Below are 18056 nucleotides of genomic sequence, written 5' to 3' on the forward strand. Positions count from 1 at the left end.
ATGTCTATAGTTCATGGAATTCCAAACCATACTAACATTTTTAAAGGCTTATTTACCAGAAAATCTGACTTACATTCTCATGGTTTTTTTTGCCATACACATGCCGTTATTTAATAGCGGGCGATAGTTTCTACCACCCCCATTCAGGTAAATTGTACCACATTAGGCACACTCTTACTTGTAATATGTCTTTTGTAGTGTATCAAATAGTATGCCCATGCGGACTTACTTATATAGGGAAGACTGAGAGATCTTTTAAAGAAAGAATGGCCCTTCATCGGTCGGCCATTCAGGCTGCCCTTAATACAGGCATTAGTGATCAACCTGTGGCAAGGCATTTTGCCTTGGCCCCTCATCCACTGGCGTCTTTACTCTATAGGATGATAGACTATATTCCGCCAGTTATTAGGGGTGGTAATCGGTCCCTCAAATTGATAGAATGTGAGATCCGCTGGATCCACCGGTTGGAGACCCTTGCTCCCAAGGGGCTTAACGAACAGCATGGCCTCAACTGCTTTATTTTAATATCCCTAAGCGTTGTCTATTAAGGTTGTATTGTATTCTGTTTCTTTCTTTTGACATCATTGTTTATTATTTGACAGGTCAGACCATTTAATATTATTGTATATGACAAGCTGATATAGTTTCTATATAGTAGGCTGCTATGAGTGTGCTTATGTTTAATAACGCTGTTTTAGGATTATGTTTAGATCGATTTCTTGTTTCATCAATTAGATGAGCATTTGACAACATGTCCATGAGGTCGATAATATGGTATGCGAATGCCTTATACGATTGATTAATAGCTTTTTACCGTAATTTGTACATCTCCGACTTAAAATAGTTATTTTGTTTATTAGTTTCTATGGTGATGGGGAGCACATCGGAGTCATCTGGCAGGGCGGATCATGTGACCGCTGGGATGATGACGTCTTTACACAGCGCCGCCTGACGGGGGAGCGGTCCCGCTCCGGGCTCAGCGTGCTACCACTGGGTGATGGTGTAGATATAAGGTAAGACTGTTTTGTTATCTCTGTAGTCCTGATGAAAAAGCTTTGTTAAATCTTTGAAACGTTGACTGTACTATTACGCTACCTTGGAGCCTGTTTGTACCAGAAGAGCCGCTCTCATGTAAGAATGTTCTAATACTCTGTGCAGGCACCTGGTCAAGGAATTATTTTATAGGGAGTCCCAGACCCTGCTTTTATGTTTTATATATATATATATATATATATATATAAAAACATGTAGAGGGGCACTCTCAGTTCTACAAGCAAAGTGCCGGGGTGCCTTCCTTACAATCATACAATAATCCAGTGTCCATATGAAAACGGAACAGGTGGCACTCCCACGGTCTACGTAAATAGATACGTTTCAAGGCCACATATGCCTTGTCATCAGAGTGTGCACCCTGAATGACAAGGCTTATGTGGCCTTGAAACGTTGGTCAATAAAGGATTTTTATCAATTTACGAAGACCGTGGGAGTACCGCCTGTTCTGTTTTCATAAGGACACTGGATTTTTCTATATATATATATATATATATATATATATACATATATATATATATATATATATATATATATATACCTGTCCTGAATAATGATTTACTGCTTTAATATTCTGATACACTTCTATTCTGTACTTCACTTGAGTATTTGTGTACTTAATCAGTTAATACTATGTAAATGTAGGAATTAATATATGACCAATGGTAATAAATGAAAGGAAAATCAAAGACTGTTCACTCCTACACATAGCAGACAGGAAAGCTGCTCGTCAAGAAAGCTCCTGCCAGCCTCAACAAAATAAAATTACCAAAAATAAGGAAAAGGAGCTCCGCTACAAGTTGTTTGTCAGAAATTAAATGCAATTAAGGTACATTTAAAGGACTAAATAAAGTATAGAGCATATTCTATAAATAATTTATTAAACTAAAATCACATAAATATTTATAAACAGAATATAGTACATACCCTATAAACAAGCAAGAAAACAAATACGAGGGGGCGCTGATAGGTCCTTGGCCTAACCCACTTCCTGTAATTGTAGCATTATTTGGTCCCTGCAGCTAGAAAGAGCATCCTTATTTTATTGTAAAATGCTAATTTTCAGAATAATAGCACTTTGTTCTGCAGGTGTTTGACATCCTAAAATGAATCATGTAAATGCAAAGTGTTGAATTTTCGAATGTAGAACTCCGGGCTGTGATGAAGTTTCTTTTCCTGCAGAAGAAAACTGCAAATTAAATCTATGAGTGTATGATGCAAACATTAAGTGACAGCTTGAGAAATGCCACAGTTGTGACCACAATGCGTTGCTGCTCCGAATACCGATTTAGGGCAACTTAGGTGACATCCTCGGCTGCTCATGTGCCTGCTTACTGATTGCGAAAAGCCAGCGTGTCCCAGGACCAGAGATCCGACAACCAGGACCTGAATGCAAAGGCCGTGGCCACGAGCAGTGAAAGCACAGCTCACAGATTGCTATGCCCTTATTTGGATATTTGCATATTAACAAGCCGCCACCCATCCGAGGGCTGGAGACCCGAAGCCCACCTCGCTGCTAACTATTTGCAGCATCTCTGCCAATACTAACTGCACACAGTCTTAGATGCTGGACGACAGAGTCTGCGGGTAATTATATCTGAAGGAACTTCTCTATAGGATTACAAATATATGTAAACATTGGGCTTTTTGTTTAAATAACTATCAGAGACTTTAAACACTGTTGTATACAAGAATAATTATTGGTGCCTAAATCACAGAGCTTGGTTGAGACATAAGGATTTACTCATAGTACCGGTTTATTCCATTCGTGTGACTGTAACCAAGGAACACATAATATTTAGAGGAGTGATGCAGTTTTAACTGCAGAATACTATTCTAACTTGCTGTGCAGATTAAACCATGCATTGAGGCAAAAAAGGTGAGGGAAACTGAGGAAAGGTGCTCTTTTTTTGCAGGACAATGCACCTGCTCACAAGGGTGGCAAGACAATGGATGTTTTAAAGCATTTGGTGCATAGACCATCCACCCTACTCACCAGATCTTGCTCCACCTGACTATTTCCTGTTCCCAAACCTTAAAAAAACATTGAAAGGGAAGCATTTTTTGAATGATTTTTAGGTGATATCAGCAGCAGAGCAGTATTTGAGTAATCAAACTTCAGAATTTTTCTGAGAAGAGTTAAAAAAACCTCCTGAAACACTTTGCCAAGTGTCATGAACCTCAGACTGAATATGTGGAATAGTCTGTAAGTTTCATGGCTTTAGCCAATTTCCTTCTTAGTGAGGCAGAGAACTTTTCAGCATCCCCTCGTAGACTGACAAGTATTTAAGAACAACACCAGTGGCCATTCACAAATTATTATTATCGTTTATTTACATGGTGGCACAAGTGTTCCACAGCACCTTACAAAGTACATTAACTAAAAAGTGAACAAGAAGCCAATGACTTACAGTACAATACAATGCAAGACAAGGACATGGCTTATATACATTGCTGCATAAGAACTCATAAGGCTCAAGGAAGCATCAGGGCGTAAGCAATCAGGTGTTAGGTGCCCTAATGGAGAGTAAGAAGTAGACAAAAGTATGAGTAAGGTGAAGCACAAGAGCGTAGAGGGCCCTGCTCATGAGAGCTTACATTCTAAAGGGGAGGGGCAGACAAACAGGCGAGACGAAGACGGGGTAACACAGATTGGGTAGACAGGGAGGAATTAGCAAGTAATAGCGGGTAAGGATGAGAGCTGGAAGGCTTTGATGAAGTAGTTGGTCTTGAGAACCCGTTTGAAGAATAGTAGAAGTGGATAGTCTGATTGGGAGATGAAGAGAGTTCCAGCGGTAGGGAGCAGCATGGGCAAAATCTTGGAGGTAGGGAGTGAGAGGAAGTAATCAGTTGGCAGGAGAGGCGGCATGCATTTGCTGAATGAAGAGGGTGGATGGGAGTATGACGGGAGATGAGGTCAAAGATGTAAATTGGAGATGAATGAGTGAGGGCTTTGTAAGTGAGTGTAAGAACCTCGAATTGGGTTCTGAAGGGGAAGGTGAGTCAGTGGAGAGCTTTTTAGAGAGGAAAGGCAGATAAATGTGTGGAGAGGAAGATTAGCCAAGCAGCACCATTGAGGACAAATTGGAGTGGAAAGAGGTGAGAGTCAGGGAGGCCAGATAATAGGAGTTACAGTAGTCCAATCTGGAGATGAGCAGTGAGGGAATGAGGGTTATAGTATCATCCTGCGTGAGAAAGGGTCTGATCTTGGAAATATTTTTGAGATGGTAACAACAGGAATGTGAGAGGTGCTGAATGTGTGGTTTGAAGGTGTGGGAGGAGTCCAGGATAATTCCAAGACAGAGCACTGTGGGGCTAGGGGAGAGTGGGAAGATAATCAGCTCAGTCTTAGACATATTAAGTTTAAGAAGCACTGGGACATCTAGGAAGAGCTAGCAGAGAGACAGTTGGAAATACTAGTAAGGAGAGAGGGGGAAAGGTCAGGGGAGGAAAGGTAGATCTGATTATCATCAGCATAGAGATGATATTGGAGGTCAAAAGAGCTGATAAAAGAAAGGTGGTTATAAACAATACACTCAAGGAGTTTGGAGACAAAAGGGAAGAGACCAATGGGTTGGTAATTGGAGAAAGTGTTAGGATCAAGGGTAGGTTTTTCAAGAATGGGGAGACAAGGGCATGTTTGAATGCAGAAGGTACAGTGCCAGATGAGAGGAAGAGATTGAGGAGGTGGGTGAGATGGGAACAGGCACATGGAGAGGTAGCAGAGAAGATGGGAAGGGATAGGGTCAAGGGGAGATGGAAGGCGGGAGGACCGGATGAGGGTCATGACTTCATCTTAAGATACAGGGGATACGGATGTCAGAGTTGGCAAGATGGATGGAGAGGGGTGGTCCGGGATAGGAGCGGATGGATTGCTGTGGCTCTGGTGGGATATGATGTCCTAAAGTATGGAGTCAATTTTAGATGTAAAGTAGGTGGCAAAGTCAAGGGCAAAGAGCAAGGAGGGGAGGCGAGGAAGGACGGAGGAGGGAGTTTAAAAAGACAAAGAGATCCTGAGGTTTTGAGGACTGAAAGGAGATGATGTTCCTGAAATATGACTGTTTAGAGAGTGAAAGGGCAGCAATGTAGTATGAGAGCATACATTTGAAATGGAGGAAGTCTGCCTTAGAGCGTGACTTTCTCCACTGTCATTCGGCGGTTCGTGAACACTTTTGCAGGTATTTGGTGCATCTGGAATGCCAGGGTTGAGGTGTGGATCTGTGAAGGTTAGTAGTGATCACCAGAGCAACAGAGTCAAGAGCAGAAGTAAAGGAGGCATTTTATAGGGTAGTGGATTGTTCAGGGCAGAAGAGAGAGCAACAGTCACAATAGTAGCACCAAATACTAGATACAGAGCATAATACAAACAAGAAAGGACATGCGCTCCTAATTGGAAAGTCTTAGCAAACAAAAATCTGTAGGTAAAAAATTTGTAGATTTCCCAAAGTTCAGATTTCACAGATACAAAATCCAATAATAATGCAGCATTCATCATCCAAGTTGCCTCTGAGCCACTGTATTAATCTTAAACTTCAAAAAGAACAGAATAGGTGCTTCTCATGGCATAAAATCATTTAATCACATACACATAGATATGTGCAAAAAAGTGGTAAGTCGAACTGCATACCAGAACAGAGTAATAAACAGGAGTATCACAAGTAAATAGTATTCTCTGATGTTCTGCCTAGGTATGAATACCTCCACTTGGAACGTCCTTCAAATCACTCCTGACCGATCACAACGTGACTTCCATTCACCACCTCACAATGTGGCTTCTATTCACCATCTGACAATGTGGCTTCCATTCACCACCTCACAATGTGGCTTCCCTTCACCACCTCACAACGTGGCTTCCATTCACCACCTCACAATGTGGCTTCCATTCACCACCTCACAATGTGGCTTCCATTCACCAACTCACAACGTGTCTCCCATTCACCACCTCACAATGTGGCTCCCATTCACCACCTCACAATGTGGCTTCCGTTCACCACCTCACAATGTGGCTTCCATTCACCACCTCACAACGTGGCTTCCATTCACTACCTCACAATGTGGCTTCCATTCACCACCTCACAATGTGGCTTCCATTCACCACCGAATTGAGAATGGAAGCCACATTGTGATCGGTCAGGAGTGACTTGAAGGACTTTCCAAGTGGAGGTATTCATGCCTAGGCCGAACATCAGAGAATACTATTTATTTGTGATACTCCTGTTTATTGCTCTGTTCTGGTATGCAGTTCAACTTACCATTTTTTTGCACATGTTTTGTCTATGTGTATGGTGATTAAATGATTTTATATCATGAGAAGCACCTTTTCTGTTCTTTTTGAGATTCAAGATTAATACAGTGGCTCAGAAGGAACATGGATGACGAATGCTGCATTATTATTGAATTTTGTACTTGTGAAATCAGAACTTTGGGAAATCTATCCATGTATGGTACTGTTTTTTTACCCACGGACTTTTGTTTATCCACTGTTTTCCAAATAGGAGTGCATGTCCTTCCTTGTTTGTATTATGCAGGAGAGAGAGAGAGAGGATAGGGGCAGAAGTGAGTCAAGAAGGGAGGAAAAAGAAACGGTGTCAATAGCCTAAATGTTACACTTAGTGATGGTAGTCTTAGGAAGTAGAGGAGGGGAAGGAGAGATGGTCAGAAAGGGGGAATGGGCAATTGGAGTAATCAGAAATTTCACAACAGTGAGTGAAGACCTGATCGAGTGAGTGCCCACTCACATGGGAGGGTGAGGAGATCCATTGGGAGAGACCAAATGAAGCTGTGAGAGTAAGGGGTTTAGAGGCAGATGATTCTGTGGAGTTATCAATTGGAATATTGAAGTCACCTAGGATAATGGAGGGAAGGTCTGAGGAGAGAAAGTGAGGGAGCCAGGAAGCAAAGTTGTCAAGGAATTTAGAGGGAGGGTCAATAGGATGGTAAATGACAGCTATTCAAAGGCGTACTGTTTGGAAGAGTAACATAGCATGAACCTCAAATGTAGAGAATGTAAAGGATGGTTCAGAGGGTAAGAGTTGGTGGGAGTAACCAGGGGACCCCAACACCACCACCATGGCAACCCCGGGCCGGGGAGTGTGAGAAAAGATGAGGCCCCTTAAACCATACAATAGATACAGTAATCATACAAATAAAAAATATTGGGCAATCTTAGGCCCTCATTCAGAGCCGTACGCTCTGAGCAGAGCACACGCTCTGAATGAGGGCCGTCCTCCATAACTATGGAGCGTCCTCCTGGACGCTCGTATAGCTGTGGGTCACCACCCACAGCCTATACGAGTGTGTAGTTTGATGGCCGCGATGGTCTTGACCATCGCGACCATCGAAACTGCGAGCCAGAGCCTGCGGTTGAGGTTTTCAACCGCAAGGCCCGGAGTGATTTTGGCTCTATCAGAGCCAAAATCACTCCCACTGACATCACTAGTGATGTCAGTGGGCCGGCTTCTGACGGTAGGCGTTCCCTTAGGAACGCCCCCGTCAGGGAGGCACGCCCCCGGTACGCCCACAAAAGGGGGCGTGCTGTCAATCAACATCGACAGCACGCCCCCTTTGATCAGACACAACGAGCGAAGGAAAGTCCTTTGCTCGTCGCGTCTGGCGCATGCGCACGACGGAGCTCCCTCTGTCGTGCGCATGCTCAGTGCAGAACATCGACCCACTTGCGAGCGCACAGCCGCTCGCGAGTGGGTCTGAATCAGGCCCTTAATTAGCTAACAGTGGGCCTGATTCTGCAAGGATCGCAACTGCGCAAACCTGCCACTGCGATCGGGACTGCGATCACAGTGACTATGCAGACCCATCGCAGAGTGACTGACGGAGCTTGGACTTTCACTGCGTAAAATGGGGTTAGCAATTCCTGAGTAAGGTCTGAGCTTGTGCAAGTGTGCGTGAGGCTGCGATTGTATTCGATGTTACCGATGGTTTTGCAGTCTTGCTAAACATTACGGATGTTCATACGGTAAGGTGGGCGTCCTTATGTAGTGCTGCGAAGGAATAGCAATCACAATGGATTATCATATCATCGCAGTGAGACTGCGTGCATAATCGCAGCCGCGATCCTTGCTGAATCAGGCCCAGTGTTCATTAATCTCTATAAAGATATTCAGAATTTGTATGAAAATATCATGTTGGATTGTTTTTTTTTTTGTTGTTTTTTAACCAATAACCTATATACTGTAGATAAATCCTGTAGTGCTGCTACTATAGTACTGTTGTTACTTCTGTAGATTTTAGTCACTTTTTATCAATATATAATCAAATACAAAATATAAATATAAATACATTGTGATAGCACTTAGGGCCCCTATAATTAACTAACTCGCCGCATTTCAGCATTGCTCTGGCGCAGTGGCAGCTGATGTGAAATCAGTTGTCCCCGCGAGCGGCTTCACTGCTCCTGTCGGAGCAGTGAATCTTTTCACTGCTCTTGTCGGAGCAGTGACAGCGGTGCGCATGTGCGACCTACAGGTCACGCATGCGCACAAGAGCCCCGACGTCCGGTGGAAGGAGCTGGACAGGGGTGGAGGGATCCCAAAGGATCCCTTCTCGCAACCTGGACCGGAAGAGCGGGTAGCGATCCACAAGCAGGGGTATTCGCCATCTGAAGATGGCGATTGCTCCCACAGTCAAGCTCTGGAAATATAATATTTTCGGAGCTTGATGAATTCTAGTGTATGGGGACAGCGGGCCATTCCGCAAACAGAAGGTAAGTAGGAGATATCTGTGATATCTCCTGCTTTACCTTCTTAATGAATGGCCCGAATACTTTTGCAGGTGAAAATTTGCTTTTTCACCTGCTTTTGTGAAAATTAAGTGATGATGAATAGGCCCCTTAAAGAGTAATTTGCATTACAGTGTGTCACTAGGGGGCGCGGGCCACACTGGATGACACCACCCAAAGGAGTGACATCAAAATAGCAGAGCTGCTTTGCTATATTGGTGTCACCACCACTCGGGTGGTGTTACCAAACAGCGCTACAGTGGGGTGATGGATGCACGCATCATCCACATTGTGCTGGGATAGGCTTAGGGCTTCCCATTAGCCCCCGGAGTGCTGGGCAAGCCCCCAGTGTAACCAGGATGGGGGTGTGACATGCTGCCATGCCCCCAAGAAATAATACACCAGGGGGCAAGGCCTCATAGACATGAGACCATGCCCTTTTTTGCGCGTGCAAGGGGTCTGTGAGTACCGCACCAGGTGTCACCACATTAAGTAAATGGACAATTGACAGAAAAATCACTAAACTGTAAGGAACAATTACCTTTATTGTTTACACTAGTGATAACACAGCAATAAAACATTAGTCCATTTTCACACTGTGTTTACATTGTACAGTGCCATATTCCCCAATTTTAACAGAATACATTTCTGCAGAATCCTGCTTCCCATTACCTAATTTGGTGACATTCTGGTTGTTAGAGCAAGACACCGACAGCCCTAAACACGGTAAGTTTAATTATGGCCACCATGTATATGTATAAATATGAAATTAAAATGGACGTGTCACCTCAGATTGCCCCCGCTCTGCCCCATCCCCGCTACTTACCTATATTCCTGTCCTTTTCTGGTGATCTGTCCTTTTCCCATCGGTGTGGTGGGAGCTTTCACTATCCATGATGGAAATGTGCCAGACAATTTTATATAATATAGTTTTCATATCTATTTTATATCTATCTGTCTGCTGTATTATGCTATAAACCCTTTGATACCTACAATATCTGTAGTTAAAGTTTATCTGGGTGTAAAACCCAATTAATTAATTAAGAGAATATTGGTCATTATATCAACCAATTACCTCTGGAGTAAATTGCACTTTATGCATTTCTATATGTAGTATGTATGGGACGCATGTCCGGCGGTTTTTATCCCGACGTTGGAAGGCCGGCAGTGAAGATCACGATAGGTAAGTATTTTATCTATTTACTATACTAACCCTCCCTAACCTTCCCTTAGGGGTGCCTAACCCTCCCCCCCTAACCCTCCCTTAGGGGTGCCTAACCCTACCCTCCCCCCCAAGTGCCTAACCCTAACCCCCCCTGTGAGTGCCTAAACCTAACCCCCCCTTCCCCGCAGCCTAAATCTAAATCTCCTGGGGGGTGCCTAACCCTAACCTCCCCCAGGGGGTGCCTAACCCTAACCCCCCCCCCTTCCCCTAGCCTAACCTTAACCCTCTCTGGGGAGTGCCTAACCCTAAGTCCCCCCCGGGAGCCCCTAACCTAACCCTCCCTCCGGCTTACCTTCGATCGGTGTGCCGGGCGTCGGGCTCCCGGCGTAGGTAAAATGACAGGCGTCAGGATTTTAGATTAGATCCCTGCTGGGATTAGATAGTCGGGAAGCCGGCGGTCGGTATTTCGACCGTCAGCTTCCTGACTGCATCCCGTATGTATACCAGTGTTTTCCTATAATTCCTTAATTTGATTTTATATAACAAGGAAATAAAATGTGTATTTATTAATCCCAAATGAAATAGCAGTACAATTCAAATTGTTAACATAATATTTTTTATATAATGTTAAATTTAGCCTATACTGTAAAATATACTCATAAATGTTTAATTATTTATCTGACAATAAAAACCATATTCATATATTGAGATTTAAACAGATATAACAACTATGTACTGTACATTTCCTGTATCTTTGCAGAAAGCACTACAGACGAGATGTATACATCTTGTCTGCCAGAGTGGAGGAGTTCTCCACCAGAGCCCACAGCGCATCAGCCTACAGCAACAGCAACGCACACAATGAGTCGTAACAGCAATTTGTACCCTTCACGGCAAGTTTGATTGACCCCAAGGTGTGACAAATGTAACCAGTGTCGTTAATAATAATAATAATAATAATAATAATAATAATAATAATTAGAGATGTGCAGCTCGGTTTTACTCGATTATGTTTGGATCTCAAAAACTGCACCATATTGGCTATCTGGCTCTCACGTGTTTTGGCTAGCCAATAGGATAAGTCTGAAATAATCCGAACTTGCTCTAACTTGGAGAAAAAACCAAGTCAAAACTGAACCGCTCATCTCTAATAATAATATTAATATGCACAAGGAGAAGCAATGGGGTACATTTATCAGTTAGCTGATGTTGTAGTTGTGCTGATTTATTATGCTGCTAATTGTACACAAAATCAAAACAAGTTCCTAAAGAAATATTTATTTGTCAATTTAAACATTAACATCAAAACATTGTATTTAAGTGATCAATCAAAAGTGCATACCCCACTTTATCTATTATAAAAATCTTTTTTATTTTATCCTCTAGCAATAATAATAATAATAATAATAATAATAATAATAATATTATTATTGCTAGAGGATAAAATAAAAAAGATTACATTGAATCCATTGGAGCCATTAAAACCTTGTACAAACAGGGAATAGAGGTGCAGTTATTGCTATTGCTAAGATATGGCTGCAAAGATGTTTATGGCTTACTATAGAGCTAACTTCACACTTGCCACCTTCCCAGCTGCTTTGCTTTTTTAATGCTCTTTTGATCATTTTTATATCTTGTACAGCATTGTGTTTCCTTTTATGAACACGTAACACAGAAATGTTTCACTTTTTTAGCCCAACCTAGCACACGATTACAATGTTGTCAGCAGCTGAACTGTCAATAAACTACGATAAAAATGGAGATGGTGCTGTGCAGAGCAATATTAAAACTGGTAACTGTAGAGTGTAGGAAAAAAATGAGTGGAGGCCATAGTAATATTAAAAGATAAATAAATATGTAACATTTTTCAGCATTGAATACGTTTAATGTAGTTATCCTCAATCACTTTTATTTATTTTTTCAGATCAACATCCTTTCCATAAAAAATATCTTTGCATGAATATTTATTTGGCTGTTAGACAGAATAGCCAGAGCAGGGAAGTTTTACTTTATGTGAAGATAGCACAATATAGTATCTAGTAGTATAAAACTAAAAACAAGTTAGAATACCCTGCAGCCAGTAAAAGGTAATATGAAAATCTATATTCTTACCACCAACACAGACAGATGATGGATCCACAGTCAAGATTTCTGAGCATGACTTCTTTAATATCTACAGAAAAAAAAAAATGTATTTGTTTTATCATTACACTATAAGGAGATTAATATATATAATACTATATATATATATATATATATATATATATATATATATATAATACACTTTATGTGTAAAAGAAATGTTACCACTCTTATTCACTACTCCTTGTTTAAGGAAATTATAGTTCCCCCTGATTTGGATTATAATATTATAATATTTCAGTAGTTTACAATCCAATAAATAAAATAAAAAAAATAATGTTAAGAACATCTTGTTTGTAAGAGAACATATACTATATCATTGCAGCAGACACTGGCATTCATAACATTAGGGATTTCATGCTAGTATTGATAGTGTAGGTTTTTAAAATATATTATTAGTTCATCTGAACTCTTTGGTAAGTGAACAATGTAGAGTAAATGAGTATTGCCTATACAAGTATACATTGATATTGTATAGCAATGATTTCCAACAAACATGTTTAGACTGGAAAACAAACTGCAAATATATAAGGAAGGAGGTATTATATGTGTGCGTGTGTGTGTACGTAATTATATGCAATTTAATTATGTTTTGATGATACAGATGATCTTTATTACTTATGATATTGCAATTTTTGTGTTTAGTTAAATCATTATTTGAGTCTCTGCATCCTAAAGTATGGACATTAAAGTACTGTGCATCCTATTTTTAATGTGCTAGTGTTTATGGCACAGGACTTTATCTTCTATTACTTTTTAAGAATAACTCAGCATCCTGCACAATGCAGTAAAGAACCAACGATGTTTTGTATGATAATACATAAAACAAACTATCATTAATGCTCCATTTTAAAGAATCTGTACTTCAATCAGCACACCACATAAACAGCTTTTAGACAACTGCATAGCCCTATGTAGTCAGTGACATTTTCCAAGTGGATGTGAAATAATGTAAAATATATGTATCATGACAATAAAAGAGATAAACGGTTTGCAGATGAAGCAAGCAACTAAATATCTTCCTGTATGTGCTAAGTGCTACTAAAACTCAACTTAAAAAAATAGTGCCATAAAAATGAAACACGTTTATGTTTTATTTGAGCCCTTTATTGGGATCTATGAGAATGGTGATACATTGCGACGTGCTCAGGAACTGGCTGCTACAGTACAGAATGAACACAAAACGTATACAGAATAAAGAATGCACACTCATTCAGGCTATATGTCAACAGTGCAGAAATGCATTGATTATGTGCCATTATTATAGATGCTTATTACACATTTATCTAGAAAAGAGTACAGTAATATCTGGTGAATAATGTAATAATTGAGCAGAGCATTAAATAACACTAACTGTCCTGTTACAGAATATTGCCACTAAAACTCACCATCTGTACTCCTCATAAGTATACAGTGCTGACACACAGCGTTTACTCTACCACACATAAGGAACTTAGAATAATGTAATGGTCTTTTATATTACATAGGAAAATAATATGATGGGCATTGAGAGTATATTAATTTCATGCACATCATGAACACATTTGGAAATTCAAATAATTTGTATTGATAAATTTTAAAATACTCGACTACTTAAATATGACACGATCAGTGGCGGCTACACAGGTGGGGCTGCAGAGGAGTCCAAAATTCAAATAGGGGAGCCACACTAACTGCCAGTGAGTCCGGGCCGGCGAAGTTTGGCAGCATTTGGAAGGGCAGTTGGTGTGGCTCTCCTATTTGAATTTTGGACTGCGCTGCAGCCCTACCCCTGGAGCCATCACTGGACACGACACTTATATTATGCACTCAACATGCCATTAAGACATACTGATATACATTAGTAATTGAAAAATAAAATAGGATACCTTTATTTACATTAACAATCATAAAATATAGAGGTTTGTTAAGCTGGGTACACACTGGGCCTGATTCAGCAAGGATCGCTATTGTGATCGCACCTCCGTAATCGCACACAGGTCTGCTGCGAAAATATGCTAATGATTGCAATCGCAATGCCTTCGCACTGCCAGAATACAGATGCCCACTGCCTCCCACTACCACTATCTCACATCCGTAATACTTTGCAATCCTTCACAAACATCGGTAACATCGAGTACCATCGGTCCCTCACAGAGAATTACAGCAACCCTGACTTACTCAGAAATTGCTAACTTCATTGAATGCAGTGATAGATCAAGCTGCGTATACCATTGCAGTGGCTAATTTATGAACGCCCCTGTAACAGCATTCAGATGCACAGACACTTCTGCGTTTCGTCGACCACCCCCACGTTGCCACCCTCAAATGCTCACTTTCTTTCAATCACTGCAATGAGTCTGCATGGTCTCTGCAATCGCAGTACGATCGCAGTGAAGCCTTCGCGCACGCGCATTGTGATGCATACGCATGCATATGCAGTATTCAACAATCGGCCGTCTGCGTGAGTAATCGCAATAGCGATCCTTACTGAATAGAGCGCACTATACGATCCATCATACTATATATCCTTTCGTCATGGATCGGAACAATATACTGTATCGTACGGATTGTACAGTATGCCGCCCGATCCATTGCTCTTGACGGTCATTCATCGCCCTGTCCCATCCGTTGTTCTGCACAGTTAGGACGATGCAATGAATGAAGCAATGCTGCTATATGCAGCATGTAACAATATATTGCGCTGTCATACACTGGATCATGCAGTGTGTACGTCGAGTGTGATATATCGTCGCTGGAACATTGTTTATTATGTACCCAGCTTTAGACGTGGGGATAACTTCCTTGGAAACGTGTCACAACACCTGTCACATTCTAATGTTACAGAATAGAAATAAATGCTACAGGCAAATAAGATGTGATAAATCCTAAAAACACAATGGTTGGGATTGGGACACTGAAGATAAATAGCACATGACAATAGTTGAAGGACTGTAAAAATTAAAGGTACATTTGTAAATTTTTGCCATTTCCACAGACGAATGTTCTGATACTGTACATTTTTGTTTCATAGCTGGCTTTCTGTAAACCACACAGTTGACTACCGGCACACAGCACTGATTTTATTAAAGACTCTATGGGGCTGACTGATTCAGCAAGGAACACAGGGCCTGATTCAGACCTGGTCGCAAGCATTGAGCGCTCGCAACCAGGTCGATGGTGGCCCAGAGCGCATGTGCACGACGGAGCCGGCTTCGTTGTGCGCATGCGCGAGACCCGGATATCGACGGGCAATCCGTCGCTCCGGGTCTCGCACCAAAAGGGGCGTGCTGTCGATGTTGAGTGACAGCACGCCCCCATTGGTGGGCGGGCTGGGGGAATGGCTGCCCAAACGGAGGCGTTCCCATGAGAACGCCTACCGTTTGGGGGTGGCCCCACTGACTTCACAAGTGCCGCCACGAGACCCTACCACAAGGGTCTCGTCACAAGCCCGATGGTCTTGACCATCGCGACCATCGTCCTGGCCGCTCGCATTAGCTGTGGGTGGCAGCTCACAGCAATGCGAGCGACCAGGAGGCCGCTCCATAAAAAAAAAAAGACGCTCTGATTCAGGGCGAGCACTCTGTCAGAGCGTCCGGCTCTGAATCAGCTCCACAGTTGCCAATACACACGCAATCAGTCGATTGTTGCGTTCTGCGCATGCATCACAGTGCGCGTGCGCAAACTAGAAATTGCGATGGGAACTGCATTTTCAGACCCTTCAACATGACCCATTCCATTAGGTACAAATTGCTCTGCTCCTGGACTTCCTTCTTAATTGATAATTGCAGCCATCTGTGATGAAACACCTGTCTCATCAATTCACTAGCTCAACACAGGTGACTGAGATCATAAATTAAGAAGGAAGTCCAGGAGCAGAGCATTTTGTACCTAATGGAATGGGTCATGTTGGAGGGTAGGCATTTGCAGAGGCTACGCAGACCCAGAGCAGAGTGATTGTATGTGTATAAATGCACATCCGAAAACATACTAAGTGTCCTATTCATCAACACTAAAATAACGTTTTAAAGGACATTTTCCTTAATTAACGTTATTTTAGTATTCATGAAGAGACTTAACACAGGAGATATCACTGATATCTCTTTGCTAAGTCCCCCTGCGTTAATTTCCACACTCCCCATACATTAGTATGGGGATATGGAAATTATGGTATTCATCAAATTCCGAAAATTACGTATTTTCGGAATTTGATGTAGTTACTATCCACCACTGTGAGGTGGCGAATAGCAGGTGAGACTTACCTGCTTCCAGCTGGTGAGGTCACGCGGCGTCTCCCTCTGTCGCTCTGATCCGTCCTCTGGCTCCAGTGGCTGTTCTGAGACATGTTCTCCCAGCAGAACACAATAAAGTTTCGAAAAAAAAATATATATTTTTTTTTTTTTCCTAAACTGTACTGTGGTCTGCTGGGAGACCACGTGTCAGAACAGCAGGACGGAACCGGAGCAGGTAAGTGCGAGGATGGGGGGGAAGGTATGCGGAGGGGGGAGGGGGACACACACACAAAATTACCGCAGCTGTAGGTAGTGCTGCGCATGGTTTTACAGATGTAACAGCGCATGCGCAGCACTGATTACAGCTGCGGTAAGGTAGCACAGAGAGGGAAAAGTATCTATTTCCCGAAAAGCTGTCATCGCAAAAATGACTGCTTTTCAGAATAGATACTTATGGGGAGGAGGAATGATGAATTCCTCCGGTAATTAGGTAGAACTCCATGCAAGCTCTAAACCTAATTGCCTCCAGAGAACTTTTAGGTATGATGAATAGGCCCCTAAGTCAGTAACAACTCCCTAGGAAGTCTGACATGATTCTGTGTGCAGTTAGTGGTCCTTTTCGATCTTGCTACAACATTGTTCATGAAATAACTGATTACATCTACTTTTTTCACACTGTAATGCATTAACATTGCTTTTGGTGTGTAAAATGGTTAATTGTAGAGATCTGCAAACCAACACCATCCTTCTCTAGAAATTAAACATCTCTTGAACAGGTGGATATGTCTCGATTATAAATGGTGTTCTTATTGAAGATGAACACATATTTCTATTTATATTTTGGCTTAATGTCATTTTAAAATCAAAGCACTGTATAACTCGAATAAGAGATATCGAATAAGAGATATCATCAATGTAATTAGAGTCATACCAGTGCCTCTTTTATCACTGTAGTTACTCACCCTACCTCACTGTGTGATTCCGTGATCCATGTGTGGAAGTTAATAGCACATAATATGATTTAAATGTAGACTGAGTAACTTTAATAACACACGTAATGTTAATCCAACAGAAAGCCATCTCTCAGTGGTGAACAGCTTAAAAAGGAAATAGAACAGACCACAACAGACTTTAATGTAAGCCTCAGGCAGGAAATACATCTAAGCTTTCAGGAAAATGCAACTCACTGGCGTCAAATGTAACATAATTGACAGGTAATATAGACAGAGAAAGTTAATAATATTCAGCACTGAAATATATGTTATTCCTCAAAGTAAACATTTTATTAATCCAAATACATATCTTTTGTAATCAATCTCTGCCACGGGGGCTTAATACAAGTTGCACTCTACAATATAGTTTACATACTGTAACTATTAGTAAACGTAAATAACCTTTGGATTTGTTCAAGAAAACATGAATTTGTGATGAAAAAATAAAAATGCTATATAAAAAACATATGACAAAGGTGCAAATGCATACCTTTCCTTGCAGGTACAGAACATATGCGCAAATTGTACCACTTAAAACCTTTTCATTTGTTGGCATGACTTATTCTTATTCTGCACTCATAGATAATGTGATAAAGTATTATTCGCTTTAGAGATTGGCAAAGCACAGCAAAGTTTCCACTTCTCAGAAAAACTTACTATGTTACATTGGGCATATATCTCTGAGCGGAATCGGTATGAAATCCCGGCACTTAGGATGCCTACTGTCAATATACCGACAGCGGCATCCCGATGCTCAGGAT

The 18056-nt window shown here is 41.5% G+C and overlaps 1 protein-coding gene across 3 annotated transcripts in view; it reads right to left on the minus strand.

Moving 5' to 3' along the window:
• ANTXR2 (ANTXR cell adhesion molecule 2) overlaps positions 1-18056 on the minus strand; it is a 236625-nt gene that overhangs the window by 122835 nt on the left and 95734 nt on the right. For all 3 annotated transcript variants that reach the window (XM_088452105.1, XM_088452106.1, XM_088452104.1), the window contains one exon: positions 12063-12123. In XM_088452105.1, the coding sequence (XP_088308231.1) occupies positions 12063-12123 (61 nt within the window). The remainder of the gene's footprint in view (positions 1-12062; positions 12124-18056) is intronic.

The sequence above is a fragment of the Taudactylus pleione genome, unplaced genomic scaffold (assembly GCF_031769625.1).
Source record: "Taudactylus pleione unplaced genomic scaffold, aTauple2 ptg000033l, whole genome shotgun sequence".
Taxonomy (NCBI): domain Eukaryota; kingdom Metazoa; phylum Chordata; class Amphibia; order Anura; family Myobatrachidae; genus Taudactylus; species Taudactylus pleione.